At 41.3% G+C, this 18611-nt stretch overlaps 1 protein-coding gene and 1 long non-coding RNA gene across 2 annotated transcripts; both read right to left on the reverse strand.

Annotated features, from left to right (window-relative positions):
* Positions 1-529: 529 nt before the first annotated feature.
* LOC119728040 lies at positions 530-14407 on the reverse strand. Its single transcript, XM_038200119.1, has 5 exons — positions 12727-14407; positions 9682-10595; positions 2588-2703; positions 1698-1796; positions 530-952 (listed from the first exon to the last, which is right to left on the reverse strand). Exons 1-5 carry the CDS (start codon positions 13708-13710, stop codon positions 708-710), a joined length of 2358 nt encoding a protein of 785 aa, XP_038056047.1. The 5' UTR covers positions 13711-14407; the 3' UTR covers positions 530-707.
* On the reverse strand, positions 2586-6671 carry LOC119727192. Its single transcript, XR_005270921.1, has 3 exons — positions 6539-6671; positions 5663-5734; positions 2586-2662 (listed from the first exon to the last, which is right to left on the reverse strand). It is a non-coding gene; the product is annotated as an uncharacterized LOC119727192 (long non-coding RNA).
* Positions 14408-18611: the final 4204 nt, after the last annotated feature.

An 18611-nucleotide genomic window follows, 5' to 3' on the forward strand; every position in this document is an offset into this window, starting at 1 on the left:
CAGGTTTGGGCAGACATCACATCACAGGCTGCATCCTCGTAGTCTTGGAGTCCAGTGGTTGAATAGTCCAGTTTTTATAGCGATTGGTAATCGACGCCCGAGGCATGTTATAGAGCCGATCAAGTACACATGGTACCCTGCTGCCTCTGCACGGCCTAACCGCTACAAACGCCCGGCGTCCAAGTCTACTGAAAAACCACCTCCCTCTCATGCCACAGTGGGTCTGAATCCTCCAATTTCAATATGATTTTGCACACCCCTAGGGAGTTAGGGCTATACACGTACATGACGTACATGTACAGTATATGCAGGGGACGAAGTTGCAAAAAAAACACGCATCGCGATATCGGAACGCTTGCGCGTAGTTCAGGCAAGTCAAAAGATCTATCTTTGTTTTGTTTTTGTTTTTTTCTTTTTTCCATGGAAAGTGAATTTCGATTTTCAATTATTTAGCTTGACCCACCCACCCACAATTTGGAAAAAAGATCGAAATTTTAAAACATTGAAAATTCTGAATGGCCCCTTACGCCCGTATCAGAATAGAGCGATGTTTGGTTGAATTTGAATGAGGTCGGCCAAACGGATGGGAACATGCCCAATCACCTTTAAGTGTTATATTCCACATTCTCAATATCCGGTATTTCTTGCGGCATGCTGACAAAGGAGGTCCCCAATGGTGTTTGCCAGCCTAGCTCCCTGCCGCACTGTTAGGTATCCAAGCTCTGCATGATAAAACACTTAAGTGCCAACCAGTCCTTGAAATCATCCACACCTAGAATCATCTGCAATGATTCGTCGTTGCCTTTTCTACTCAGATCACACAGTGTTTTGCCATCAATACCTTTACTCCTGAACGTATCAACCATTTGGCGACCAACCTTCAGGTACTGCAGAAGTCGGACCATGTCACTCAGTCCGTAGGCCGATATGTTGCCATCTTTGGGCGGTACCTCTGTAAAGAACACCATGAAACATGATCAGTTTTTGTACAAGAAACCCCGAATAATGCTGCAATTCTCTTACTGTGCTTCGACTACTTTCAATTAAAGGCCTTATAGATCGCAGTTAAAACTTCTGCAACCAACCTGTACCTACATCCTATATACAGTTCAGAGTTAACTTTGCGCACTGGTAATTCCACAAGGAATACAAACGCAAAGTAAAATACCCAATGAAACCGATTATGAATGGTAATTTATGGGCGATTGAATACCAACACCACGCAAACACTTGCTCCTAGATAGTCAAACAAAATTTCCTTTTTAAAAACTTCAAAGTGTATTTCCTTAAAACAAAATTACCATGCCATAGTTTTTTTTCTTGAACATTGAATGGAAAGGGAGGAAGTCACGGGAAACGATGTAGCGAGACCCACTCGAGGCTCGTGAGAGTGTCTCCCGCTCCAGGTTCGGAATTACCACCCAACCGACCAAGTGGTCCCCCTCTAAAAGTTAAAGATGTCAGCCCCCTCACAGAAAGTGGAACCAATGATATGTCATTGGTTAAGATTAATTTCTTCATAAACGAAATCAAAATATGAAATATATGATAGTGATTTCAAACGAATAGGTGGCATTGGCAGAATATTATTTCAGATTTCGTTAATTTCAGTCTGAGTATGAGGGTGTGTTGGCATTGATGTCCTAATTTACCAGATAGTTGCAACACGCTGCGACAGTCTATTTGGTATGACGTACCTTTTCCCCCAGGAAGCGGTGATTTGTCACCCGGTTTCTCGTAACCATCACCGGGTCTTTCGTAGTCGTCACCATCAGAGTCCGTCTCGTATTCTGCACCTACCGTACATATAAAAAAAAGAAGTAATAATTCATACATTGTTAAACATTCCATTTTTGTTTGTCCTGAAGAATTTATCGATTCGCATGTTTTATTCTTGTTTAAACACTTTTTATCAATTTTGGGACTATGTAACCGTCTGAAAATAGGCTTTATTGTGTTGCTTTTGCGTCGCTCATTCACAAAAGATAGGCCTACGCCTAAAAATTATCGGTGTCAAACAATTCAAAATTCGACATTTATATAAAGTAATCAAGCAATAACCGAACGAGGTAGATTTGTTGTTTGATGAATAATGTTGTTTTGCAAAATAGCCCGAAAAAAATATTTATTTCGGAGTATAAGCCCTACTCGAAAAAAACAAAACATTGACAGTATACGGATGTCAACGGGTTTGCTTTCTGGACGCCGATTTCCACAAGTCATGCTTGAGACGAATTTCCCACAAACTATAGACTAAGCTATAATTACATGTGCTGCACCAATCATGGAATCTATTAGTGCAAATTTGAAATGGATATTAACAATAAAGCCCAATGACATTCCGGAAGAAATTGAAGTATTTATTAATACAACTTTAAAAGCAACCGGGAAAACATTAAGCCTATTATCATTTTTAAAGGAATTTTTTTGGGTGAATGAGTCCATATAGAGTTGGAAGCAACATATTGATTGGCTGGTATAGAAACGTCCACGACACCAATGCATGCCCCGTGTACTTACTATGACAGGGCCGCGTCACGACACCAATGCATGCCCCACGACACCAATGCATGCCCCGTGTACTTACTATGACAGGGCCGCGTCACTTCGTAGTCTGGAGTTTCATCTTGTACCCTGACACCTTCTTTGCCAACTTCTTTATCTGTAAATAAATCAAACTGTTGGGTCAGGTCGCGGTTGACTCTATAGTAAGATGAGGATGGGGTGCCAGTGAGGTTCACAGAACTTGCTGGGAACAAACTTGGCTTTGCGTGCCCACTTCAGTGGGACGTTAGCGCACTTGGAACGTATTTTGTTACATAAGTATAGACCATTATCATGTTGCAGCCATTTGATTTTTTTCCCATTCAATACAGTGTAACCAAAGCGAGGCTGGAAGGAAAAATAATCTGGTTCCTTTTTGCACAAAAAAAACACATTCGCATTCAGTACTAGTGTTATTGGACACAGTAGGGAATATGACAGAAATGGTGGCAGCATGGTAAATGTCTAATACACGCCAACATCATTTTGCCTGGGACAAATAATGAAAACCTCCTTCTGTCTTTTTCATACTGTTAATTACGTCAGAATGACGTAGCCCCCCGAGACAAAATGTATATTAAATGAAAGATATTTCCATGCTTTATCGATTTCCCGAAAAATCCGAATTTGACCTGTTGACCAATGTTTTGCCCTACCGATCTTCTTACCCGGCGAGGTTGGGCTCAGTCTGCAGGACCGGGAGGTCCTGGGCAAAAGGATTGTGCCGGCCATGCAATAACAACATCAAAAACACTTTCCCCGATTTTCCACATGTATACAGTGTGGATAAAAAAAAACCCGAAACCGAGAGATTATTGCTAATTTGAACAGAAGTAGGACACAATGTGAATCAGAGGGAGATATCCTCTATATTAGGATAAGCATGCAATTTGCAATAATATCTCGGTTTCGTTTTTTTTATCCACCCTGTATAGGCCTATTGTTGTCGACCGTCTTAATGCTGATTAGCCTAAAATTCATCCAATAGACTATTGTTACACTGAAAAACTGCCTGGGTTAATTTTACCAAAGAAAGGGTGAAAACTGTAACTATCCAAACTTCGGTTGTTCTATTACCAATTGATTGGGTTAAAATTTCTGCTAAATTCAACCAAAACTTTGGTCATTCAAGACCAAATTTAATTTGGTCTTGTATGACTACAACTTTTGGTTGAATTTAACATAAAGTATAACCCAAACAATTGGTTATAGAACAACCCAAGTTTGGGTAGTTCCAATGTTCACCCTTTCTTTGGTAAAATTAACCCAGGCAATTTTTCAGTGTAGTATTACTTTAATTAAAAAAATGTCATGGAAAACTAGAGAAAAGTCTTAGTGTCATAATGTTACGGTCCGAAATTCAGAAAAGGTGATGTCCGGAAACTGGACACAAAATTGTGCGAACCATTGCCTATTCGCTCGTACCCCGTACCCCGCCCTGCAAACAGGACGCTGGGATACTCTGATGAGCTTCACATAATCTTGTGAAGGAAGTGGCCTATGACCTATGTATAAAGCATCTGGCTGCAGCTGTTGAAGACTGCAGTCGGGCAATGTACGCAAATGCTATCCAAAAACGTCCCATAGAAATGCACACGTTCCATACTGGATGTGATTTCTGTTTCACTGCGGACCATGTGGACAAAATTTTGAGCGTCGCATAATGCAATCCGACCGTTCGTGATTCGAAACGGAGCCTGAACAGGTGACGGGAATTGTAAATGTACAACACAGATAAGTTTTACAGAATTTCTTACATTATTACGCTTTTTTCAACGAAAAACAAACATCTCAAAACTGGAATAAAAGAATGAGTAAGTCTTAACGGCCATTTCAAACTTTTCAGAACAATCATATGACCGTGATGACGCGCAGGTCACAGGTCACGCAAAATCCAACTAATCAGAGCGTGAATTCATCAGAGTATCCCAGCGTCCTGTTTGCAGGGCGGGGGGTACGAGCGAAATTCTGTCACACTTGAGCAAATGTCAAGCAAGGTATTCTTTAAAATCTACAAATGATGATAAATCGTACGTTTCCTAAATGAGTTATCACTGAAAAATATGTTTGTCTCAAGTCTTTTGCAGCTAGGGCGCATTCAAAGGGTTCAAAATAAAAGCGTTCGAAAAGTGAACGTTTGCTTTCTTTTGTCAGAACAGTAGAAACTCAGATCGAACGTTAACGTATCCGAGGTTTCCATTTTGGTCGGAAAGTGGCCATCAGCTTCCCCTTTCAAAGTAGAAAGGCCGTAGACCATTTTTGCAACAACCTTTTTTTTTAGTTCTCCGGTTACCATGCAGAAAAGCAGGTTAAGCTGTACTTTAGCGACCGAAAACTGGCCAATTGCCTTTCGAAATTACCTTGTCGTTACCCTGGCTGACGAGAAGTCGACATCTGCTTTTCTTTTGCTTGAGGAGCAGATATTCAGATCGAACGTTTACGATGTTTCTGTGTTTCTGCTGCTCGAAAAGCATGTTTAACCAAGGCTACCGAAAAGTTGCCGTCTGCTTTTCTGCTTTCGGAAAAGCAGATTGAACCTTGTGCAACCAACTGACTTTTCTACTATTCTCCTTTATCAGCTACCGGAAAAGTATACTTTCCGGTAGACATAAAAAAGCAGAAAAACTTTACTGCCAACTCAGTAAAATCTGCTCTTCTGGTATACTATAGCATACTTGAATTGCCGAAAATCAAGGTCAATCTGAATTTCTGCTTGCAGAAAATTGTCTCCTCGCACAAGGGGAAAATAGATGTTTACTTACCGTCTGCCAGCACGGAGTGGTATAGCCTTAAATAGAAACATCGGTCTTGAACTGTCGCCATTACGTTTAAAGACCGATTTCAAAAGAGAGCAAAATTACAGCCCTATTTGCAAGGCTAATGGAGAGGACATCTGCATCTTATCTCATTTCAGAAAAGCAGAAAAGGCGATCTAACGTTTTGACAACAACCGTGTAATCCACTTTTCTGCTTTTCATACACTGGAAAAGCAGATTTTACCTCAGCTGTGGCTGTGATTTGAATTCGAATTGAGTTCGACGTTGGGGTTTAGGTTTAAATTGGTGTTGGGGTTCAGGTCGAGTTGGACTGGCGCATAAACATTACATTACCACCTTACTTTGAGTGGGCAGCGTCACCTCGTAATCGCCAGCACGATCATCTCTGCAGTCTTCCTTTCCAACCAATTTATCTGCAATAAATCATACAGATTGCCAGGTTAAATTCCGAGTGAGGATTTGGAGATATGCTTTGATTTGGGTTGGGTTCATCTATGAGGTTGAGGTTCGCGGTGGAGGATTTCTTTGGAGGATTGGAGTTATGTTTGATCTGGATTGGGTTCATCTATGAGGTTGAGGTTAGCGGTGGAGGATTTCTGTGGAGGATTTGGAGTTATGTTTGATTTGGGTTGGGTTCATCTATGAGGCTGATGAGGTTAGCGGTGGAGGATTTCTGTGGAGGATTTGGAGTTATGTTTGATTTGGATTGGGTTTATTTATGAGGTTGAGGTTCGCGGTGGAGGATTTCTGTGGAGGATTTGGAGTTATGTTTGATTTGGGTTGGGTTCATCTATGAGGTTGAGGTTCGCGGTGGAGGATTTCTTTGGAGGATTGGAGTTATGTTTGATCTGGATTGGGTTCATCTATGAGGTTGAGGTTAGCGGTGGAGGATTTCTGTGGAGGATTTGGAGTTATGTTTGATTTGGGTTGGGTTCATCTATGAGGCTGATGAGGTTAGCGGTGGAGGATTTCTGTGGAGGATTTGGAGTTATGTTTGATTTGGATTGGGTTTATTTATGAGGTTGAGGTTCGCGGTGGAGGATTTCTGTGGAGGATTTGGAGTTATGTTTGATTTGGATTGGGTTCATCTATGAGGTTGAGGTTAGCGGTGGAGGATTTCTGTGGAGGATTTGGAGTTATGTTTGATTTGGATTGGGTTCATTTATGAGGTTGAGGTTCGCGGTGGAGGATTTCTGCTCAAGATTGAGTTTGCTTACATTGGTTTTCTACAGGAGCCAGTGGTAATGCACGTTGCTGTGGATGACGAGATGTCGGAGACCTCGGAGGTGTTGGAGACGTTGGAGACGACGGCGCTTTGTTCCCAGGGTAGCGAAAGCTGTGTAACCTAACGCTTCAACAATGGCAATATAGAATTTAATTATATAGGTTTAAATAGCAGTGCGTGCCGTGAAAGCCTTTTTTTAAGGCCTAGAAACAGATTGGGAAAAAAACGTTTGCAGGTTTACAAACGGTGTTTATGCTTTTTCAACATCAGAGTTGGACAATATCTCCCTACTCAGGACAAAGCTTTTACTTTTGTCATTTTAAGTTGATGAACATAGGCCTACATGCACAACTTCAATATCAAAACAGCCTTGTTTTTGTTAAGAATTTATTATCTCGTGACCCGAATTAATTTTGTTGACTTGAATTTATGTCAACAAAATTCCGAAACAGCGGACTGTGTTTGTCCACAAACATCTAGTTTTCATTGCATTTTTTTGCGGGGGGCTAGACAAAGGTTGCCCCCTTGCCCCGTCAAACCGCGCCTGATATTTACCTCTGAACTATTAGGATCAGTCGGTCAGCCAAAAACTAAAAATCTTAAGAAAATAAATTTCAAGTTGCACCCATATAGAAGGCTAAATTAAATGATGCTATATTGCAAAGTGCTTTTTGCTATAAAGTTTTGTTTATTGAAATGAGTTTGTCATTAGTTGAACAAAATAATACAGCCATATTTGGCAAGATGTAGTCGACTAACTGCACCAATCCCCTCAGCAGCGTATCCAGCTTTTGATGTCGGGGGGCAACCGCACATCCGCGCCGAAATGTAGACATGTTTTCTTCTCCGGACACTTGGCCTCCGTAAAATCAAGGGGGGGGGGGGGGGGCTGGTACCCATTTTCCAAATGGGGGAGCTCTCCAAAACTGACCATTATTATGCATACTACATATTGTATGGACATTTTCACGGTGCGTTGTAATGGTTGTTGAGGGGTTTTTACTATTCTATGCGAGGCAACACACCCGCATCTTCTGGGATTGCACTGGTTATTATAGGCCGTTCTTTGCGTAAAAGTCGCTCTAACACAGAGTCGGCGGAACTGGAATTTGGTATTCATATTTTTTTTTCACTTGTTAATATTTTTGTTAGTTGGGGTCTTAGACAGAGCCGGCGGTAATAAAAAAGTGTCGTGCTTTTTCCTATACCGGGAACCCAAATAGGTTCGGTTGAAAATGAGAACCATAATACAAAGGGATGCCCTAATCGCTTATACGCATGCGTACATAAATTATGCTTCAAGAGTGTCTATTTTCGTTTCATGCGGTGGGATTGGAATACAGGAAAAGGACACACTGAAACAACACAAAACGAAACATGAATAAGGGAAGTTAAACAAAAAATAAAATGGAAAAAAAAAACTTCCGCGACGAAACGGTCAATTTTCTTTTCCCCTTTGTTTTAGCAAACCGAATGTATTATTTATGTCCTTCGTTTGAACAATCGAAATGCTACAAAACTGTTCTTTTTTAAATTACGAACACCAAAGATGTTCCAGGAGTCACCTCAGCGCACAGCCTGCATCAGTTTCGATCTGGTGTCCGTTTGATAAAGTGTACTAAAAGAGTGCACCGGTAAACTGTACTAAAGGAAATGTCTGAATCGCCATTGCACTCTCATGACATTTAGAACTGAAACACGGAAACAAGGGAATAGACAGACAATCAGCAGATCAAGACTATATATGCAGCGACACAGCATCGAGCAAAGCATCTCTGAAAAAGTTGATTTGAGTTGGGTGATGTACGCGTTGGATCACAGCCCGATCCTACGGAAACATTAAACTATTACGACATTCCACGTATGATTTAAAGAGCTATCTCTAAACTTGAACTAAAGCAAGACCAATCCATTTTGATAAAGGTGAACAATTCACCCATTATAAGTCTAGAAGCCACTCAGGATAAAGAGCTCAGGCATGCAACTAGGAATTTAACAACAAAAAATGAGGAAACTCCAAACCACACAAGACTTTGTACAGTATTTTTCAATTTGTAATGGCATTCATCATGAGAAGAAAAAAAAAAACGAGGAAATCAGCGGGTCCGAGGAAAAGTTGCATGCCTGGGAGCTATTAAAGAAAAGCGAAGGGGGACAGAAACAGAAAAGGAATTAAAAGAAAAAGTACACCGATACGAAAGAAAACAATTATTATATATATTTGTTTGTTTTTTAAAATTATTACAACCAAAAACCCCTGTTGTTCGTTTATTACTGAAAAAACCTTACCGAGTTGCACATGCGGGCCTATGATCATGAAGGTCTATTCAAAGGCAATTTCATTGTATGCATTTCGTAAGCATTCCTGTTACGAAAATTATTAAAACTTGGCTTTTAGTTTTCTGACAATGATCAGAAAATTAGTCCATATTGATGGAATGAACATATACGTATAATCAAACTCGAAAAGTGATTGTTGAACATGTGAATACGAAACAGAAGCAACCGATCCATTTGTAAAAACTGCAAGTTAGAATCGCAGTGTTGAATATCCAGGGTGGATAAAAAAAAAACGAAACCGAGGTTTTATTGCTAATTGGAACAGAACATGTGAATCAAAGGGAGATATCCTCTATTAGGGTGGACTCTCCTCTTTAAAATGACACTCTGATCATGCCCTTACATTCACGGTTGACTGAGCAGTGACAATTTTATGAAAGGGTCTATTTTATGAAAGGGTCTATTTAGAGAATTGCGCCACTTTTCACGGCGAAATCTCTTTTTCCCGGTCCCCCACCTGCCTTGATTGGCAATCATAGCCTTTCACACGCAGATTCGAAATAGACCTTTCATAAAATTGGTCGCTGCTCAGTCAACCATGAATGTAAGGGCATGATTAGGGTGTCATTTTAAAGAGGAGATTCAACCCTAACAGAGGATATCTCCCTTTGATTCTCACGTGCCATACTTTTGTTCCAATTAGCAATAATATCTCGGTTTCGTTTTTACTATCCACCCTGTATAACCATTTGTATCTATACTTGTGAGGTATAAACACAAGGAATTAAACTTGTGTATCGCCATAAGAAACCAATTAAATTAAAACACATTAATTAACTAACACACAATACTAACCCAGCAAGAATAGTTGTCACTAGTGATGGACGCTTGGAAGTTCGTGTAGGTGAAGGTGACGATTGGTCTTTTCTTGGAGATAAAGGTGACGATTGGTCTTTTCTGGGAGGCAAAGAAGGTACTTCTTTGTCTTTGTCTTGTTGCGTGGCCTGGATGAGATGAATGGGTTTTGGGGGTCTAGGCGGCGGTTTACCACTTGATACAACTGGCATGGTCTCGTGTCTCTCATCAACGCGTCTTGGAACTGGGGGAGGTATCTGCTCATACGTCTGTTCCTTGAAGCTGTTTAGTTGCCTTTCAGAAATTCTCAGGATGTTTGTGTTAAGTGAAGGAAGCTCGTCCCGTCTGTGGACATCTATGGTTGGTTGAGTTATTGATCGTACTTGAAGCTTGCTGAACGCAGGTATGTAAATCATGTCATCATCGCCAGACGTCTGCTGATTTGTGTTCAGCAGCTGACAAACTGTCACACTGAATTGACGTTGACCAATTATCTTCAGAGGGGACATATTAATGAGTACATCATCATTTGCGTCTGCAAGTTCTTGTGATTGAGGGCTCACATTTGGCCGAGACAGCGTTACCTCAAGAGGCAAGCTGAGCGCCAAGATCTTAGACACAGCACAGTCTCCTAACAATTTGGCATTATCGTGGAAGTTGGCTTTAGCGAACGTTGGCACAGTGATAGTGCCTACTTCGCCAACCAAAGAACGACTTCTATCCATCTGTACAACCTCGCAATCGTCATTTGGACAACAATATGGCTCTGGCTCAAAACTGGTCAATCTGACGACGTCATGTTGGTACAAATTATCCAACTCTTCCGGGACTTTGTATGTTGTCTCTACGTGGACTTCTTTACAAATGCGCGCTTGTAATAGGTCTTCCACGGTGCTCCAGGTATTCCCCAGGACCTAAAAGGAATTCGTGTTATACTCGGTTCTAATAAACGTTGAAGCACAAAAAACACCCACACACCCACTCTCAAATTTGTATCCTTGTGGACACATTCCTTTGTTCTCGTGTAGTAAAGTGTTCAATTTTGAAAGTGAAGTTTCAAAATGCTCTTATTTTAACCAGAATTAGTTTCCTTGGCTGAAATTTGGACTTAATATCCCTTTTCTAAAACTCTTCCATTTGCGACTGACCAACCCACCTTGGAAATTCCTAGTTTTTGAGTAAAACCCATATATCTATTTCGTGAAAACCTTGTGGAGACCTATTCATCTATAGAAATTGCCCTGTGGAGACTTTTACAATGTTTTGTTCCCTATTGTGTGTGTGTCTCCACAAGGATACAAATGTGTAGTCACACCCACACACTTGCATTCCGAGTACGAGTACGAGTACTTCTATTTCCGAATCAACTTTCAGCCCCCCCCCTCCCTCCCCCACACACACACACACACACAAATAACGCGACCCCCCCCCCCCCCCCCCAAAAAAAAAAACGGTCTGTATATAATTAAAATGAGATTATTATTATTTTACAAATTTCAGATTTTGTTTACAGCCCGACAATATTTCGGTACCGTCGGGACACCGCCTCCACTTTACAATCGCTAATGTAGGCGGGGTCCGGGACCCGGTCCACTCACAAGGCGCGCATGTATTTTGTGCGCAATTTCAGCAAACGGCATTTAGTCTTTTTTGGATTGAGCATACACAGTGGCGTAGCCAGGAATTTTTCAGTGGGGGGGGGGGCGTCAATCGCTTCTCAAAAGTGGGGGGGGGGGACATAACTTGATCAGAACTGATGCGAGCGCGAAGCGCGAAGCCCTTACGACGTGGGGGTTCGGGGCCCGCTTAAGGGCCCCGAAAAAAATGGATTCTCGATGCTCTGTGGTGTGATCTGAGGCAATTTCTCACCACTTTAACCAATAATTTTCTTAGCACAAAAGATAAAAATGTAAACATAATTTTCGAGGTTTTCTCAGCTAAAGGCATTAGAAAAAAAAATTGAACATTGTTTTCGAGGTTGGAGTCATTGAATCAGCTACCAGAATTCTGAGCTATAGGCGTGCGGTTCGGGGCCCGCTTAAGGGCCCCGAAAAATTGTGGATTCTCAATGCTCTGTGGTGCTATCTGAGGCAATTTCTGACCACTTTAACCAATATTTTCTAAGCAAAAGATACATTGTAGTACATAATAGGGCCCTGTAAATGAGACACGAGTTCAAAAATCTGGGGGGGGGGGACATTTGATATCGTGTCCCCCACCCTTCAAAAAGTGTGGGGGGAGGGGACCAGTCCCCCTGTCCTCCCAGGATTGACGCCCATGGCGTCATGTAGATCAATGATAAATTGTTTTAGAAACTCAACATCTCAGTGGGGGGCGACTGGGTTCCCCCCCCCCCACCCCACGCCCCGCCGTGGCTACGCCACTGATTTCAAGGAATTTTAATTGGTCTATTATTATTATTTAGCTTATATGAATGGAGGAAAAAGTTTGTGTGTGGCCGATTCGCGTGATATCGCTGACTGAAACTGTGTGACCCACGGATCACCTGTCTATAATACGTGTTTCGTGGTGTGAGCGAGCAGTGCAGTGGGTGTTAATACGCATTTTAGATTATCATTATGCGCTATGTCACGCCGGTTGTCAGCTTACTGGTCCGCGGTCGCCGGTCGAAGGGTCGTTTCTCAGTGGTCATCATGTGGATCATTCGCGACTATTTAGATTTAGATCAATGATAATTTTTTTAGAAACTCAAAATCTCAGTGGGGGGGGGGGGCGACAAGATTTCATGGGGGGGGGGCGGACGCCCCCCGGTGGCTACGCCACTGCCCATACATAACCACAATCGGAAAAAGTTTAATCGCTAAAATAAAGCATGAAAGTATAAAACTCATCAGGAAAAATAATTACAATTTGTTGAAGATAACGGACAGTCTATCTTCAGTATTCGCACTAGCCTACGAGACATCAAAACACCGTTTAAAGAATCAGAAATTAAATTCCAGAAAATATGCACGCTGCGATACAGACACTAGACTTAAAACTAGTGCCACTAAAAACATCTTTTATAATGTGGGAAAATCCTACCTTGAAAAGTGAAGGATAGGTCTTAGGAATAAGAACCCCCGTGCCACCTCTTCCCTTGGCGATAGCGTAGTCAGAGGTCTGGGAGTTGCAGACCAGTAAGATGGTGTCTTTAGGGCATCCAGGGACCGTACTCTCATCATCAACTACTACTGCAACCTTCATGGATGCAGGAGTTGCTACCTTGGCAAGTTCATGAACATCCACCACAGGTCCAATCTTCTTTCCCCAGTCTTTCCTCGGATACACAAAGACATCAGTAGTCACGGGAATTTGAATTACTCGGTCCGGATGTTCCCAAGGACAGGCTTCCACCACTTCAATTTTACTCAAATTCATTTCCCCGTTAAAATCAGGGTCTAACCCAGGGATTCCGTGAAACTTGCCTCGAATTCTCTGACCCTCATCATGAACGAGACGAACACGTTGTGGCAGTCGTTCATAAATACTATCCAGGCTTACAATGATGTGCGATTTGTCGATTTTCTTGGCGAAGGAGTCCTTCAGGTCACCGGACAGTTTGACGGTTCGACCTGATCGTACGTTCTTGCACTGAATGCTTGGCCTTCCAACCAGGGTACTTCTCGTCAGTAATTTCAAACGATCACCAACTTTGATGTTGAGATCCTTATCTGGCTTTACTGCACGAATATACTCGGGAAAATCTAGAATCATTTGATCGAGTGTTTTATAGACGTAGCCATCCTTAAACGAAGATAGAACCTCGAACTGAGATTCACTAAAGTGTCTGTCGACTGTAAGTAGCCCCTTTTTGCTTGGCCCAGCATACACGGAATCGAATGTAATGTTGACTTCCTCTTTGACGGTTAGAATGCGGAGGATGTCGCCCCTGGAAAAGTCTCTCACCTCACTATCCTTCTCGATTGAGCCATATATCCCATCTGCTATTTCAACAACTGCAGGAAGCTGGGATTTGTGCTTTTCAACAAAACTGAGAAGACTTTCTGGCGTATCAGAAGCAGCCATGGCGCACAAAAATGTGACAATTAGACGGCAAGAATATTACCAATTGCCTAGGATTCACTGTGCACAACACTCGTACAGTCCGATAACATGTTTTATTCCATTTCATTTCCGTCTATGACGTTCACTCGTTGCACCATTTCCTGAACTTTGTTCCTTTTCTACATCAGTGATCTTGAACCGACCTTTGTTATGCTTATGAACGTGCTATTGAATGTTATAAAAAGAACTTAGTTTACGGTTGGATACGAAGAAAGGTTAAGCTGTGGCAGATTCAAGTTCGATTTATAGCCATAAACTATTTAACATTCAACTCGTCTATCGGAACAGTATCAAGTTCCAAAAAATACCCCAATATATAACGCATACGGCTAAAGACCGTGTCCCACTTTATGAAAAAAAAGACAATGAATGTTGTATAGGCCTAGTCACATGATACTGACTCAAAAAAATAATTACAAAAAATAAATTCTTACCCGCGTTGGGACTGCACTGGCGATCCAAGCTCCCTCAGTATTTTAAGAGCGTTTCTAATCGACCTGATTTGACTTCACTTCATCTACAAACTTAATACGGATATTTTTTTCCATCAAATACGATTAAGGAGTGGTCGTTCGCTTGTATATTGGTGGATTATGTGATGTCGCGACTCGCGAGGTATTCTTCCTATGACTGTATAGGCCTAAGTGCACATAAAAGAAAAACACATCAATTTGCATTATCGGCAAATGACAAGAGTCAAGACGCTCCAGAGTCCAATATTACGCCTGACTCGTAATTCAAATCTTTGGAATTTGTACGGTGTGTGATGGCTTTCTGAACTGGGGATAAAACCGGCTTTTAAAATTTCCGTTCACAAAGTTGGGAAAAACAAACATTGAACTACTGCAATATTGTGTGGGCAGTACTGGGCACGCACAAGCACTAACAAACTGAAATCTCTTATTACCGTACAGAAAAGGGCTATTCGTATTTGCACACTGTCCCATCCTCGTGATCACACAGCACCCTTGTTCGCCAGATTACACACACACTAACAATCACCGACATTAATAAACTTCAAACTGGTATAATAATGTACAAATATACTAATAACCTTCTTCCTCGCACTTTCTCCTCATATTTCACCTCAATTAACGATATTCATCAATACCATACTAGATCACATAATAACTACTACATCCCTCTTGCACGCACATCATACGTAATGAACACTCTTCGTTTTTATGGACCTCGTCTATGAAATCGCAGTCCTCTGTTGGCCGATTTAAAACCACCCAGTATAGCATAGTTTGCTTTGTCTCTTGTTGGGTTTTCTACATTCATACCGATTGCTTTCATTGTGCTTTCTTTTGCTTGCATCATCCATTTTATAAACTGTGTCGTTGTATCACTAGTATGTTTCGTATGTCCGTCTGTATAGTTTATTAGTTTATGTCCACTTCGTTTGTTTGTCCGTTTCTGTTTTCATTGTTTTGTTGTGTTTCTTTGAATTTAGTCTTCCTTTTTCATTATTGTTTATATGTATATATATATATATATATATATATATATATATATATATATATATATATATATATATATATATATATATATATATATATATATATATATATATATATATATATATATATAGTTATATATATAGTTATATATAGTTATATTGTTGTGTTTAAGGCATTCCGTTTATAAGCTCCGGCTTCTTGTGTAATGCCTCCACTTAGTAGTTCTTATGTAACAATTGTTTTGTTTTCTAAAGTGCTCATTCATGTGGAAATAAATGTTTCTGAAATGAAATGAAATGAATTTCACGCGTTTGTGTACGCGACACCGTTAACGAGCGCGGCAAAAGGTGCCCCCAAAACCCAACTCCCTCATTTCTGGGCACGCTTCCAGAAACACCCACGATCCCTCCAATCCTATACCTCGAATTACAATCAAATTTCTAGAACCTATCATGACATGACACAATGTCGAACGTCCTCTAGAATCCAGCAACTTGTTACAGATACTATTATTGGAGACATAATGACGTTATGATTTGATTGCATTTGCGTTTTAAATGATGGGAACTTGATGGCTGTCGTCCGCGGGTACAAGCTTCGATCGACTCGAGTTTATTCGACTTGATTCGAGAGTCGAAGGTCCATCACCACTCGAGTCACGAAGAACTTCCAGGTCGGTTACACTGCACGTCAAGTTGTAAGCTGGCTTGTGCTCTATAATGTGTACATGAAGGCATATAGTCTGTCGTCACCCATCGCAACGATAAACCGGTGTCAATGCCAATACTTAAGCGTCTTCAGAAGATTATACCCATTCCAGCCTCAGACGTCACACAGTCGAACGTCATGCACCTAAAATGAACATATGCCATCGTACTCGACTCTGTCGACTCTGGGACAAGTTAAGCCAGTGAAGGCACAACAGGCAAGGCTAATGCCAAATATTAGTAAACTGTCACGATGAACAAGACGCCAATAATCTGTAACCCCGGCCCCACAACGTTGTGGCTTCCTCGCCTGATCTCCTGAACACACAACAGATACACCTTTTTACTTTGGAGTGGTGATATTGTGGTACATGTTCATGTACAAAGTCAGAAACTGCAAACTAAAAAAAGTAGTCCCGATTCTCATTTTTGCATGTGTTCGCCTGATTAGCTGTGGAACCTGGCTCACCACTTGTTAAAACAAATTAGTGTTTCTTAAAGTCGATGACACTTTTTTTGGCCGGGGGTGGGGGGTCATCAGTGAATCCAAACATTTCATTGCTATACAGTACACACCATCAATTCTCCTTCAGTCCTCCACCGCAGTTCCCTAAACATTAATCCTGCCCTAGTCCCAAACGACACATCCATCCTCAAACTCCCCACCCACTCCCCACCATTAGTTCTTACTCAATCCTTCCAAATTCAATCCTTCCTCTGTTCCCAAAACACCACAACATTCCCCAAGGACCCTAATAATAATAATAAGCATTTATAGAGCGCTCTTACACATAAGGTTTACAGCGCTTAACAGCAAAGTTAGTTACAGAAACTTAGACTCAAAACTGTGAAAACTGTGAAAGCAGATTAACGATTGAACAGAAAAGTCTTGACTCTTGAGACAGTTCTTGAACCCTTGAAGTGTTTGTGCTGAGCGCATTTCCCTTGGAAGACTGTTCCAAAGACGTGGGGGAACTACAAGCAGTGTGTTGTCTGAACCGGACCGAAGGCCAGGTCGTCTGGGGTGATACACGTCAATGAGAGTGGTGAGATATGAAGGGGCGTTGTTATGGAGACATGTGTAGACTATGATGAGGATCGTGAAGACGATTCGGTGGTGGGCCGGGAGCCAGTGAAGTTGATGGAGGAGAGGTGTAACGTGTTCAAACTTCCTACATTTGTGGATTAATTTGGCAGCACGGTTTTGAACCTGTTGCAGCCGCTGGACATCCGAGGACGAAATTCCTTTGAGCAAGGCGTTAGCGTAGTCAAGCCTAATTGAAGTGACGACAGCCCGACCCTTGTCTCTCTCAGTATACCCCAACACCAATTTCATTGCACTGTAGATGGGGTAATCTTTCAGGTGGCTGTGGAACTGGACCATTGTCAAACTGAAATCTTCTCCAGTGATCAGTTCATACACATTATCTGTTTAGGTTGATGGCTTTGAGGAGCATCCCCCATCAATTAGAAAAATGCGGTCTACTCGAATATTGAAACCAACGTACACAGTGAAAAAAAACATCAAGTCTCATTATTTCACACAGTTCAGAGGAATGGGTTTGCACACAATGTTTTATTGCCAGTTTCATTTCACGGAGTCTTTCAAAATGGACTGGTCAGTTTCAGATTCCATGTATGTTGGAGACACAACACAATGTGCCATCACTCCATCATCGGGAATATACCCGAGTATTAACCCTGACCATCCTCAATCCTCCAAAATCCTCCTTGTGGTTTTGGAGGATTGAGGCTGAATGATATTTTTCAGAAAAGGATTTTGGAGGATTGAGGCTGAATGGTATTTTTTTAGAAAAGGATTTTGGAGGATTGAGGCTGAATAGTATTTTGAGGCAGGACTCAATGACTATTTTGAACGATTGAGGGGCTGATGGGTACCCTTCATTTGAACATAAGTGCAACATTTTTGGATGAGGATTTTGGAGGATTGAGGATGAATGCATTTTGAGGCAGGACTGTCTGAAAATTTTGAAGAATTAAGGTGCGGTTGTAAAATTTTGGAGGATTTTGGAGGATTGAGGATGGTTCTTAGCAAAAAGGCCTAGAGGGTTAGGGTTCAAATCGTCACCGACACCACGAACTGACACCTGGTGGTCAGAGTTGCAGAAATACAAATCGGAGAAAAACGCTTTTAAAGGTTTGACACAAATTTGCTCAGTAAAATAATCCATCTATCTTAGAGGTTTTAGTATCACTTAGCGTGAAAATGCTTTAACTACTCATTTATAAACATTATATTGTGAAAATATGCTTAGTTAATTAGTAATTAAATGATTAAGACGGGTGTCAGTTCGTGAAAACGAAAATGTATGTGTTCTCGGAGAGTGCGCGCAAGCAATAGCGTTAGGGAGTGTCAGTTCGTGAAAAAAAAATTGACGTGTTTTGGGAGAGTGCGCGCACACACTGCGCATGCGTGCGCGCGCACTCTCCAAAAGCACGTCAATTTTGGTTTTCACGAACTGACACTCTCTAACGCTATTGCATGCGCGCACTCTCCGAAAACACATAAATTTTTGTTTTCACGAATTGACACCCTGTGCAGTGTTACTTTGTGGTAACAGAAAACACCAGAATTGACCAATTTCTTGAAAATTCATTGTAAAATTTGCTTATGTTAGATGATTTCAGCAATTTTAACTTCGTCATGTTAAACTTCGGCAAAAAAAGAAAA

This window comes from Patiria miniata, unplaced genomic scaffold, assembly GCF_015706575.1.
Source record: "Patiria miniata isolate m_02_andy unplaced genomic scaffold, ASM1570657v1 HiC_scaffold_20, whole genome shotgun sequence".
Classification (NCBI taxonomy): Eukaryota; Metazoa; Echinodermata; class Asteroidea; order Valvatida; family Asterinidae; genus Patiria; species Patiria miniata.

Excerpts from the sequence above, each read along its gene's own strand:
- LOC119728040 (XM_038200119.1), bottom strand. The coding sequence starts at position 13,710 with ATGGCTGCTTCTGATACGCCAGAAAGTCTTCTCAGTTTTGTTGAAAAG. Across the intron at positions 2,704-9,681 it reads GTGACAACTATTCTTGCTGG|AGTCAACCGCGACCTGACCC; the intron begins GTTAGTATTGTG and ends ATCTTACTATAG. Across the intron at positions 953-1,697 it reads ACCGCTTCCTGGGGGAAAAG|AGGTACCGCCCAAAGATGGC; the intron begins GTACGTCATACC and ends TGTTCTTTACAG.